The sequence below is a fragment of the Labeo rohita genome, chromosome 14, assembly GCF_022985175.1.
Source record: "Labeo rohita strain BAU-BD-2019 chromosome 14, IGBB_LRoh.1.0, whole genome shotgun sequence".
Classification (NCBI taxonomy): Eukaryota; Metazoa; Chordata; class Actinopteri; order Cypriniformes; family Cyprinidae; genus Labeo; species Labeo rohita.
The window spans coordinates 1255748-1269169 of record NC_066882.1 but is presented as its reverse complement, the minus strand read 5'-3'; the positions used below and the strand labels follow the sequence as shown (position 1 = coordinate 1269169).

At 35.2% G+C, this 13422-nt stretch overlaps 1 protein-coding gene across 2 annotated transcripts in view; it reads right to left on the bottom strand.

The window, feature by feature from the left end:
• Positions 1-380: 380 nt before the first annotated feature.
• Positions 381-13422, bottom strand: part of LOC127175834 (microfibril-associated glycoprotein 4) — a 44454-nt gene continuing 31412 nt past the window's right edge. Inside the window, exons 1-5 of one of the 2 annotated variants that reach the window (XM_051127124.1) lie at positions 2213-2265; positions 1923-2129; positions 1305-1401; positions 996-1163; positions 381-817 (exon numbers count right to left, since the gene is read on the bottom strand). In XM_051127124.1, the coding sequence (XP_050983081.1) occupies positions 567-817; positions 996-1163; positions 1305-1401; positions 1923-2129; positions 2213-2230 (741 nt within the window). In that variant the 5' untranslated portion in view covers positions 2231-2265 and the 3' untranslated portion in view covers positions 381-566. Of the gene's footprint in view, positions 818-995; positions 1164-1304; positions 1402-1922; positions 2130-2212; positions 2266-13422 lie in introns of those variants that run through there. The other variant, XM_051127123.1, reaches the window with a different exon arrangement.

Sequence of the window (13422 nt, the reverse complement as noted above, 5' to 3'; positions counted from 1 at the left end):
CTGTCGGCAAATATTTGTTCTTGTTTTAATCATAAACGCACTTCATTTTCACACGGCATTGTCATTTTGCTTTAAAATTTATTTGCACTGGTAAACAAGAATGCTTGTTTACTTGTCTATCAGAAGGCAGTAGAAGTTATTTCCATATTCTAGCATTTTTTGTCAAATCAGTTCAAACATAATGGAGACTGTTTGAATTTGTATTTTCAAATTGTTGCTAATGTAATTCATTTTCTGCTCACTAGACATTCATATGTAGAGAATTATATCATATCATATTTATCATATTTAAACATATTACAAATATTGACATTCATAAAATGAGAATTGTCTCCTTAGTTGGTTAATACTTAAAACACACAAAACAACATACTGCTTTGCATAAACTTTTATTGCTTCAAAATCATAGCAGACAAAGCATGCCAAAGTCATGAACCCAATTCCAAAACATTTTTATTTAAGGACAATGGATTTGATTTTTGAGCATATTTTAAGAAAGATCCACATGCCTGCATAAAGTTGTGGATGTGCGCATAAGCTGCAGTGAAGTGTTTGTAAGCCCTGCTCTACTTCACACGTGTGATCTTCATGGTGACGGCCTTCAGAGATTTATTGTTGCTCTTCCAGTAGTACCAAAAGGGCCCACTCTTCAAACTGCCATCATCTTTCCCCCACCAATACAGACCAGTAGGGTTTGCATAATCACAATCTTTGTACCAAAACCCTCCTTGAGAGTACTTTATAGAACACTTTAATCCTGAATTATCTTTGTCAAAGGTGGAGAACTTCATTCCGTTATGATAACCAAAAGTTTGACCTGCAGAAAGGAGAAACGTTTATTTTACATGCTTTCATTTGGAAGTCTAAAATTCCTTTTTTTAAATAACCTTTGAACAAAAAAAGCATTAATTTATGCATGATTAAAACATTCTATTCCTCCTTAATGGGTCACACAATTTAAAACTGGAAAATTTAACATCTGTAATTTGTTTCACCTGCTCCTCCATCTACATAGCCGCTCACATGCAGTTTGTACCCATCAGCCTCACCGTCCACAGAGAAAGACTCATACACAGAATAAGCCTTCTTCCCCTCAAAGTCCTCCAAATCTACTCTGAGTTTATACCGATGCCTGCTGGTCAGCTGGTGAAGAAACTCTAAACCTGTTAAAAACATGAAATGAAACTGGTTTAGTGAATCACTGAACAATACTGCAGTCCTGAGTAAATGTCCAAGTTGTCAGTGTGCCTCATTATTATTTTTTTTTTCTCTTTTGTAGCCCAAAATGTCTCAGAATCACTCACCCAGCCAGTATTCGCCTTTTTTATTACCAAAACCCCATTTATAACTCTCCCATGGCCTAAAGAAATTCACCTCGCCGTCCATTCGCCTGAGAAACACCTGAAACATTCAGAAATAATTTGTCGAAATTATTATTTCACATCATTCATCTGTTTAACCTTTTACAATATTAAAATACTTTTTATTTAAAAAATTAAATAGGCTTTCTTTAGCAACAAATGTAAATCCTTTTGTGTGATTTCAGTGGTGTCAACAAACAGAGCTGCAAAAATAAGCATTTCATAGATTGTAGTAGAGCACATATAAAAGCACTGACTGACAGTTTGTAATTGTAATAATTTAATAGTAAAATATCTTACTATAAAATTTGCAAATTATATCAACCACGACAATAACATTATGTTTTTTGTGGTGAAAAAGTTGGAACATGGAAATGTTTTTGTTGACTTTAAATAACATTCATGACAACAACAACAACAAAATTTCAACATTTTAGAAACACTTCAAAACAATGTTCCCGTAATGTTTTTATAAACTACATTTGTTAGCTGCATGGGAATCACACTGAGACGCATCTGTAATGAAAGATAATAAGACAAAGCTCTAAGTGAAATACATACAGTCCAGTGTCCTTGGTCATTTTTGCCGCCGGAGACCATCTCGCAGTAGACTTGCTGCGGTCCATCTATTGTGGTGATGGTGTACACACCACTGAGATTGTTTCCACGTGAATAAATGTCAGAGCAGTCTCTTGCAAGAATACATTCTGCTTTGACATCATCAGTCCCCATCAAGACGGGAAAAAGCGCAGACAAACACAGCAACACCTGAGAGACACAAACACAAGATCTGAGTCTGATGTTTGACGTCTGACAAAATCACACTCACATTCTCACATACAGAAACTCACAATCATGTTTGTGATCATCACTTCAGACGTCCAGCTCAGAGATCAGGTGCACCTGAAATACAGTAAATACAATCACTTTGTTAGAAAATAAACATGCATTCTATAATTTTCTGAAGTAAGATGCATCATTTTAAAACTGACCGGAATCAAACTCACCGTATGTGTTGAGAATCTTGTGAATGTTCAGCCAATGAATGTCTTTAAATATCTTTCTGATTGTCAGGATCCTCCTCTTTATCTGACATTTACAAAAAAAAAAAAAAAAATTAAATTTTGATTGGACAGTCATGAGTTCGATGCCATAAAAGGACAAGATTCTGTTCATTTTTTTTTTTTTTTTTTTTGACCAACCTGCTTTATCATCATTAGAGGAAATAAAATAGAAATTAATTTCATCTGAATGTGTTGAAAAACGGATAATCTGCGACCGATTGCAACAGACCGCTTAAGAAAAACCCTTTTTTTAGTTTAAGGGTTTGACAGTAAGATCATGATGCCTTGTTGACATGCAAACATATATTCAAACATCTTTAACGTGATGCTGATGACTAACATTTGTTTACATACTATAAAACCAAGCTGATGCATGGATTTCTGCAGATTTTACAAATAAGGTCTTTTGTGAGACCTTTTTAAGACGAAGTAAATAAAATTTGAAGACCAAATTGGAGGGAACACAATGTCAATCAGGCCTGGCTCCAAACAACAGAACAGCCAAACACTAATTGGTGCTAGATTTAATTGAGTAAATGAGTAATGTTTTTAAAAAAACATAAGTAATTTGGTCAGATTTTCTAGATGTTTCTTAAGTGTTGCTAGTTGGTTGCTAGGACATTCTGGGTGGTTGCTAGGCTCTTGCTCTGCAGTTGCTAGAGTGTATTGTTGATAGCGTGTTGTGGGTGATTAAAAATTATGTTTTTATACTTCATTTTTAGCTTTTTTCTTTTTCTTGTGCCTGTGGGATGGCATGAAAATTAATAGTAGTTCAATAACTCACCGTTCTGCCAGTTTTTACCGTTGATATTATAACAGTGATTAAGTATAAAAGTTAATCATTGACTCGAAGTATGCAGACGTCTTTTTGGCGTCTTTTTGCCATGGTGAATCACAATTTCAGAGCTCCATTGATCGTGGCTTTTCATTGTCCTGGTGATCTAATAAACATGTTGTTGGTTTAGACGCAGTGATAAATTTATTTAGCTCTTCCTGTCCTATAGCGGTAAAGCACTGCAGTTTTTCTTTTGGGTTGGCGAAAGAAGCTGATGTATTAGACTCTGTAGAATCTACATTGGTTATTGTATTTCTGATGTTATCTATTTTATCAGTGAAGAAATTCATAAAGTCTTTACTATTAAACTGTATGGGAATATTTTGATCAGGTGATGTCTGCTTATTTGTTCATCTAACCATTGTGCTGAATAAGAACCTTGGATTGTTTTGGTTATTTTCTATGAGTTTGTGGATATGCTCGGCCATGGCAGTTTTTAAAGCCTGTCTGTATCTGGACATACTGTTTTTCCACGCAATTCTGAAAACTTCCATGTTAGTTTTTCTCCATTTACGCTTAAGATTATGAGTTTCTTTCTTAAGAGAATGGGTATTACTGTTGTACCATGGCGCAGTATGTTTTTTTCCTAACCTTTTTCAATTTGATGGAGGCAACAGCTTTTAATGTATTAGACAAGATAGTGCCCATGTTGCTAGTCATTTGGTTTGTGTGTATTTACAGGTACACAGAGCAGTTGAGATACATCAGGCAGGTTATCTGTGAATCTGTCTTTGGTGGGTGAAACAATAGTTCTGCCCAGACGATAATGCAGAGCCATATAGTTAATATCAGTAATACGCAGCATGCACGATACAAGGAAATGGTCAGTAACATCATCGCTTTGAGGTACGATATCTATATCAGTAAGATCAATTCCATGTGATATAATTAAATCTAGCGTATGATTAAAAGGATGAGTGGGCCCGGTGAGTTTATAAGGTCAGTAAACGCAAGTCCTAACGCATCACTTGTATTATCAACGTGATTGTTAAAATCTCTGACAATTAGTGCTTTATCACAATTAACCAATAGATCTGATAGGAAATCTGCAAATTCTTTTAAGAAATCTGTATACGGCCCTGGCGGTCTATACACAGTAGCTAAAACGAGAGATAGGAGAGATTTCTTTTGCATATATGGCAGAGTAACATTAAGCAGAAGTAATGAAGTACTTCAAATGAAGTAAACCTATAGCCTGTTTTCTGAGTAACACTGAGAATATCACTATATATTGTTGCAACTAGGGATGTCCCGATCCGATATTGATATCGGAAACAGGTCCGATATCAGCCCAAAAAAACTCTATCGGATTATATCGGACTGTGTTAAAAATCTCCGATATAAGCAGTCCGTTCCGCTCTAAACTCCATTACAGCTATTCTATCCAGCAGCGTCCAGAGCCAGCGTGCAAAGCCCACGTGATCACAACACAGCTTGCTAGCGAAGTAGCAAAGAAAAAGCGATGTCGGCCGTGTGGCAGTATTTTTCATTAAAGTCCGAAAAAGACAGTGTGGCTCAGTGCAACACTTGTCATGCACAAGTTTCCCGTGGTGGAACAGAACCGGGAAAGTTTAATACGTCCAACCTCATCGCGCATTTGAAGCAGCATCACAAAACTCTGCATGAGGACTTTCGCAAGACCACCGAGTTAAAGAAACAATCCTCTGGCAACTTCAAGCAACCAACGCTGCCTGAAACCCTCGCAAAGCGTGACAAATTCCCAAGAGATAGCAAAAGGCATTAACCTTAACAGAAAAGATATGCCAGTTTATTGTGCTCGATGACCAGCCACTGTCGGTGGTGAGTAATATCGGGTTTAAACGCTTAATTGAACACCTCGAGCCTCGCTACGTTATGCCCAGCCGCCACTACATTGTCGACAAAACCATACCCCAGATGCATAAAGAAGTTAAAGAGTGTATTGCTATGCATCTGGATAAAGCAAGTGCTGTTAGCTTCACCACTGACATCTGGAGCTCAGACCACTGTCCGCTATCTTTATTGAGTCTGACTGCGCACTGGATAGACGCTGACTTTACTTTGCAGAGAGCAGTTTTACATGCACGTGAGTTCAGAGGTTCACACACAGCTATATTTATATTTATTTTATATAGTTATATTTATTTTGTTTGCACTATTTTTTGTGGATAGTAAATGCAACGATCTCATTCTTTCGGGCAGTGTGTGTGAAATTGAAACTTTGGACACTCAACCTTTAGCAGTTGGTCAATTAACAATATTTTTTTTTTCTTATGTTCCTGCTCTCGGCTGTTCCTACCATTTGCTAACGGTAAAAAATAAATAACTGAAGTGACCTTTAATTAGTATTTTTCACTTTAAAAATTATATTTTTGTTTATTCAATTAAGATATTTTACAGGGTCTTAATATTTATTATTTAATTCTTTTTTATATATTCTTATGTAAAAGGTTCACATTTATGCAACCAATAGTTAATAAATTGGTCGTTTTTTTCCATACTTACTGTTGCTGACTTTTGTTCTCAGTTTGATCTAGCCGTTCATACATTCCACACAACGAAATAGGTAAAAGTATTCATGATTTGTGCTGATTATGGTATCGGATTTGTATCGGTATCGGTTAGTACTGAAGGCTGCAATATCGGTATCGTATCGGAAGTTAAAACGTTGTATCGGGACATCCCTAGTTGCAACATCACCGCCATGACCAATCTGACGTGGTTCATGCTTATAACAGTAACTCGGTGGAGTAGACTCATTTAGACCAACATAATCATTAGGTTTTAGCCAGGTTTCAGTCAAGCAGAGTACATCAGAACTATTATCTGTGATCATTTCAATTTAGTGAATTTATATAAAATTATGTAATATTTACCTAATTTATTAATTTGGGTTGTCAAACGATTAATCGCAGACAAAATAAAAGTTTGAGTTTGCCTAATATATGTGTGTGTAATGTGTGTAATTATGTATATATAAATACAAACACATTCATGTATATATTTAAGAAATATTTACAGGTATACGTATTTATTATCATTTTTAAATCATTTATATTATATGCAAATAAAAATGTTTTGTACATAAATATTTTTCTTAAATATATACATTAATTTGTGTGTATTCATAATTACACACAGTACACACATATATTAGGCATACTCAAACTTTTATGTGACAGTAGGGTTTGTATGCGATTAGCCCTATTATTAATATTAAGTACAGTATTAAAGGGGTTGATATGATTCTTTAGGGTCTTAATGAAAAGTCTATGATGTACTTTGGTTAAAAATTCTCAATGGTTGTGTAAAACAACACCCTTTTTACCTTGTCAAAATGAGCTCTGCAAAAATAATCCCATTCTGAGAGATTGTACCTTTAAATGCAAATGAGCTCTGCTTGCTCCGCCCCTCTCTACTCTGTGGAGTGATGAGCCTGTTTACTTTAGCCACATTTAGCGCGTTTAGGCGCAAAACTTTCTATCTAGTGCGTTATTAGGAAAGGTGATTGCAGAGATTCATTTAAAAAAAAATACTTTTAATAGTGAGTATAAAAATACTTATACTCACTTCTGCTGTAGGTGAAGCTGGATCACGAATGATTTGCGTGAACATAGATGCATTTATGTAGATCAGGAGGCACATTCCCTTTACAAACAAACATAATCCACTGCATCTTCAGCGGCTCAGATGTCAGGAGTAAATGACGACCACTATGTTCATTGTTGCATCCAGCAACACAACACCTCAATCGCTCAATCAGAGATATTCTTGTCTAACTTACATCCCTGCTCCGGCATCAAAACAATGGAGGTTGGACTGTTACAGCTGATCTGAGGTAAGACGCTCATGTCAATCAACTATCGTGGGAGCGGCCTCTGTGGGTGTGACGCCATACCGCCATACATCTGAGAACGGCTCGATTTAAAAAAGGGAGTATTATTTTTACAGATTGATTAAAAACCACTGCATGGATTTTTATCATTATAGTGTAGATTTGTACATACACTGCCAACACACATTAATGTTCAAACAACATGAAAAAGTGACGTTTGCATCCAGTGACCCCTTTAAGTAGACTGTACAGAGCAGTAGCAGTAAAAATGTACTTAAAATGTGTTTGTGCAAATTGTTATGAAGAATTTTTTAAGTAAATCTACAAGTTGGAATCCACAGTAATATGAAGCAAACAAACGTTCAATGTTTTACTCACATGAGCTGAAACTTCATTAAAAAATATAGTTCAACCGCGCATTCCTAATATTTAAATTCGAAGGATGGTTATGTAGCAACTGTGTTCTTCCACAACCAGGCACTGCACAATATTTTACGATCTTTAACAAAAGGTTTATTGCTTGTTTTCTCGATCCGGTTTAGCGCCACTTATGTTATTTCCCTACAATGTCATTGCGAACCAGTGAGCAGAGCTACAGAATTAGGTGTTGATATTCTTCTGTGGAGGCAGTGTTTATTTTACAGGCACATTCTAGTATCTGGTGTTCGCTGGGCCTTGTGTCAATAAAAGCTTTTATTTCAGTAACAAGCAAGTTTTTCATTTCCTAAACTTACAGGATATTGTTTTCGTACAATGACCTCTTATATATCAAAAGCTCAGGTAAAAGTTGATTTCTCAATTCATGACCGTTTCAAGATTTTCTACTCTGATGAAAGAGTTTTTTTTAAGGACTTAATTTTTGGAAGGTTAAATTAAGACTTTTTAAGACCTGTTTAAGACCAGATTCTAAAAGAACCGATTTCGCCATTATCAGACAGAATCTGAGAAGCTGCTTGAGAAAACAACAGGATGTTTGAAGTTTCTTCAGATGTTTTGATCACCAGTGTGGCAATCTAGTCACCAAGATGAAGCAAGATATTTTGCTAGTGTTCCAGTTAAGTTATAAAGACATATCTCAATGTTGTCTCAACATTCAAAATATACAGATTTTAAGCATTTTTCCTTGAACGTTTGAACATCTATTCTATTGAACATCTATCTATTAATGTTACTGGAAGAATGTATGTTCATAACTTTGTGAGAACCTTGCCGGAACATTCTGAGAATGTTCCCTGTTAGCTGGGTAAGCAGTAAACTAGAGTTAAGTGCTTTCAAATGTTTAGGTGAAATTTTAAGTAAAAAAAAAAAAAAAAGGTGTTTTTTTTATATAATAGTGCATTTACTTTTGTCAGTTTTTTGTACTTCTAATTTAACCTGTATCTCTGCTGTTTACATGGTAATTACTAAAGTTCTTCCATGACAACTCTCGGAAGATTTTAGCATGGTAATGTAAATGATAATGTTAATGTATTTGGTCTTGGCGGAATAGATCTGCTACGCTGCTGCTGTAGGTTATTGCTGTAGTTGTAGATTATTGCCGCTGCTGCTGCATGTACAGGAACTTGCTACTGCCAAAGCATATGGCGATACGGTGCTGTGAGTATTTAGGACATACTGCTGCTGCACAAATAGCATATAAAATAACCCGTAGCAGATTTATACAGGTGGATCTGGGGAAGGTGGAGGGTTTCAGAGGAACTCTAAAAGCGCACTGCTGCAAAAGGCTTGTGTGAATGCCAACCAGCCATTTAAAGGTAAAGGTGCGAACTCATTGGCTGCGTATGCGACATGAACCAATCAGCTTGTGCCAAGTTGTATAAGGCTGTGAATGTCATCAGTTACGTTAACAACCCATCAGCCTGCGCCATCTAGAGATTCATGAAAGAACTAGACATTTTTCTAAAGTTGCCAGTGATTTGAGCAAGTGCCAAATGAATGGAAATTAACCAACTTCTCCTTCTGTGACAACTGACCGTGACTCATGGAAAAATGATCAAGATAAGCTCATTATCGCTAGATCGCTGGCACGAACACCATAAAGTACAACAATGACTCCACTTCTTCATAACCGATCTTTTGAAATTCTTCCAGTATCTTGAAATGTTGACATTGTTGGTCTAATGTCCAAGCACCACTAGCTGAACTTCATCAATTAACTGCATTAGGTTTATCTAACAGAAACACAGCAGACCAGATCATGCAGTCGCATGAAATAATGTCTGGTTTAAGGACCAATTCAGTCAGTTTAATGGTCTTACCTGTTTATTTGTCTACATTTACTGGCATCATTTATTACAAAATTTGGATAAAAAGTATGTTGATGCTTCTTATAATTCGTCTGAAGGCGTTCTAGACATTTTTATGAGGATAAATCTTATACATGCAATGACGTTCTATAATGAATCAGATGATACACTTGTGAAAATCTCTCTGGTGACACTTCAGGTAACAAATTCAGTCTTGACAGAGTTGACACATTTTGACACATTTGTAGTCATTTTAACTATCGAAGACATTGAATCAATTACTGTATTAAAGCAAATACAATAAACAGTGAGTACTTTATTGTTTATAAAGCTTTTATTCAAGATTCACATTTAAGTATTTTGATATATCACTGGAACACAAATGATCTATTTTCTCTCATCTCATTTCTTCCAATAGAAGGTAGCAGTCTTCCGCTAAACGATGGCACATTGTCCATGTCATCTCCATGAATGAAATTCAGACATGTTGATCTTCTATAAAGTGAAATTTACATAAATTGTTGCTATTTTTAAAAAAAATTAAAAATTAAGGTAAATACATTTAAATACACCATAAATGCCCACAAAACTACATACGTCTACAATAAAATGACAAATCTTACATATTATAAAAAACACACATTGTTGTGCATACATTACCATTAGTTCTACTCTCATCAGTACTTCCTGCAGTACTTTGGCACGTATTGCCAAACTCACTTTAACTTGATCAGTTTTTCAGAAATTGAATCGTTTTAAATTGAATTTCTGTTTAGAGAACATTTTGACATTTTGTGTTTCCTTCAGTTTGGTCCTTTTATTTTATTTTATTTACATTTTATTTACTTGATCTTAAAGTGCATTACAAAAAATTACCGTCATAAAACCTGCAGATTTTATAGTATGTCATGGCATGTTTATTCACTAACATCATGATAAAAACGTTTGAATATTTGCATGTCAAAAAATCAGGACCTGGTTGTAACAAACCCCTTCGGATAAGAATATGTTAATTATCATTTAGGGTTTTCTTAACTGTTTTTCTTACATGGTCTTTAATGTTGCAATCGGTTGCAGATAATCACTTTATCAAAACTGTCAAATGATATACATTTCTTGTCTAATTCCTCTGAAGATGATTAAATTCTTGACTTTTGGCAGTATGAAAATTTGAATTTGAAATTGAATATCTCTTTTGAACTGGTTTGGTTTGAGTCTGAATGAATCAGAGCTGTTCCAGCGTAAATGACTCAGTTGAATCAGTTTGTTTCTCCGCTTGTCTTGTCTTCAGCCGTGTTTACGTGACACTGTCAGTACTACTACTGGCTCGCTACTTTTATGAGATTATCTGAAATAAGCAAAAAATATCATGTTTGAGGTGAGGTAACGATTTACTGCTAACTAGTGAAACACTCCATTTAGTGTTGTCACGGTACCAAAATTTCAGTATTCGGTACCAATACCAGTGAAAATCCACGGTTCTCGGTACCAATTTCGGTACCAAATCAAAACACAAAAACATGAACTGAACAACACACTATTTTTATTTATAACAAACAAAAATAAAACAAAGTTTTGACTTGGAAGCTGGTATTTTGGGCTGAGGTGATGAAGCTTTTGCTGGAATCCCCATTTTTCACTGTATAAACTAGCACTTGATCCATACATGTGAATTTGTGGTTTGTGGTCTTCTTCAGCCTGCAGCTGTAAAAGGAAAATATAATATACTTAAGTAAAACAATGGGCTGAGTCTGACTAAATGCAACATTAGATTGACACCAGCTAAACAGAACTTTATATACAACTTTTCAGTAAATAACAAACCTCAGCTTTTTAAAATAAATTTAGATAAGATTACTTATATTGAGTGTATGATATCAGTGTTACACAGACGGAAACTGTAGTATTAAAAACACTTTACAAAAAGATTCCATTTAACATGACTTAATAAACAAGTGTTACATAGCAATTTCTTCTTAATTTCAAAATGTATTAATAAGTTGTATCTGCTGACATTATTTAACGCACAATGAACAAACATGAACGATCAAATGTTTGTATAAAATAACATTCACACACATTAATTAATGTTCACTCACTGTAACTTGAGGTTAGATAATATATTAAGTCATGTTAATGAATGGTATCTTTTACCAAACTATACAGGACTGCATTTGACTGTACTTTTATTTAATCAAACTGCGCGAACTATATTTTATAGCCTAGAACTGCTTTTCTGATTGACCGATTTTAACATTTGTTCTCTAACACACATATTTTAGCTACACAGGTCATTTAAAAGCCTCAGGTGTGTAAAAATAGTACACTATCATGTCCTGTTTTTTTTTTTTTTTTTTTTTTTTGTTGTTTGTTTGTTTGTTTGTTTGTTTGTTTTTGAATAAACGCTATAGAAGCATTAAACACTTAATAAAGAAGTTTATTCTAATTCTCGCGTTAGCATTAGCCGCGCTTATGATAACGATTAACTAAGCAAATGGCGATGTTTATTTAAGGTATAATTTTTATAACGAAAGCTCTAAATATAAAATTAAATTAAAACTTACCTGCTTGAACTCTTTCATTAAATCTGGGTGTCGGTCTTTGAGGTGTTTTATTAAGTTTGATGTATTTCCTCCTTTTGAGAGAGAACTTAGATGACACCGTTTGCAAATGGGTTTCTGATGATCTATGATGTTGCCCTTGTCATCAGTCGCAAATACAAAATATTTCCACACGTGGCTCCTTCCTCCTTTCTTTACAACAAGCGGATTCCGAGCAGCCGCATCAGCAGCACCGCCGGTCGCCGTGTCTTGTGCTTTTATGAAGAAGACGCAACTGCGCAGTGCGCACTTTTCGGATAGCGCTGCAAGAACCGGGTTGACCGGGTGCTCGGTACCACCGGTACTTAAGAAAACCTGGTACCGTAACATTTAATTTTTTTTTAGTACCGACTTGGTACCGAAGTACCGGGTCTTTTGACAACACTAACTCCATTAATATGACGAGCTGCAGCTCAAAATACATGTTAGATGGAAACATTGTGCATTATGATCCACTTTATATTTAAAATAGTTTGAGCACTGTTGGTGACAGTTCAATAGGAAATAAGTTGAAAGCATCCAGTCATCTCATACTATGGACCCTTTTCACAAGACTGTGATGACGCGTTTCAACGGTCATCATCATCATAAATCCTTGAATTTTTTTGTATTTTGATTTTTAAAAAAAATATTTACATTTATAACAGGTAAATTTGACATCGTTCTCTCTTCTGACTGCCGATATCAGTCTCTCTCATTTTCTTTCCTTTGATTGAAAGTCGTGAAAACACTATCGTGGAGTTTTTCTTTTGATATTTGAGCAAATGGGAATGCAAAAAAATATATTTGTGATACTCTCCTATTCACTGCTCTCGGATTTTACCCAACTATGACGACTTCCGCTATGAGAAACGCGAGAATCTATCTGATTGTATTAGTCTATATAGAGTGATACTCCAAAAAAAAAAAGAAAAAAAAAAAAAGGTGAGCCGTAAGTGGGATGAGAAGAAGTTCTGCAGGCGTCTCAGATTTGTTGTCTTCTTGCAATAATGTCAAATGTTGACTCCTGTGCATTATTTTGCAAGACAGAGAACACTTTTCTCCACAACATTGTCTGTTCATTCTATTTTATGAGTGTCTCTCCACTTCTGCTCATGGATTACTGTGTCGCTGGAGATCTTGCTGAGTAATTGCTGGTGATTGTATCTGGAGGACATGGCTCACTTCTACCTGGCTGAGATGCTGAAGGCCATCGATTCATTTCACGGACTTGGTCCTGTGCACAGGTTTCTGTACTAACACTGATCAGTTCATCCGAAACATGCAAATCATGACAGAAGGAAAGATTCCTTTAATGTCATCAGACAATTCAGAAAGTTTTCTAAAGGACATGTTTAGTAAAGTGTCAATGGGAAAACAACTAGAATTTTTTAGAAGTGCGTCTTTTGAAACAATCTTTTGGTATGTAAATTATTACATTTCATTTACCTGTATTTAATCTCACTTTTAATATGTTTTTTTTTTTTTTAAGAAAATATACCAATTGAACAAACTTAAGCGGG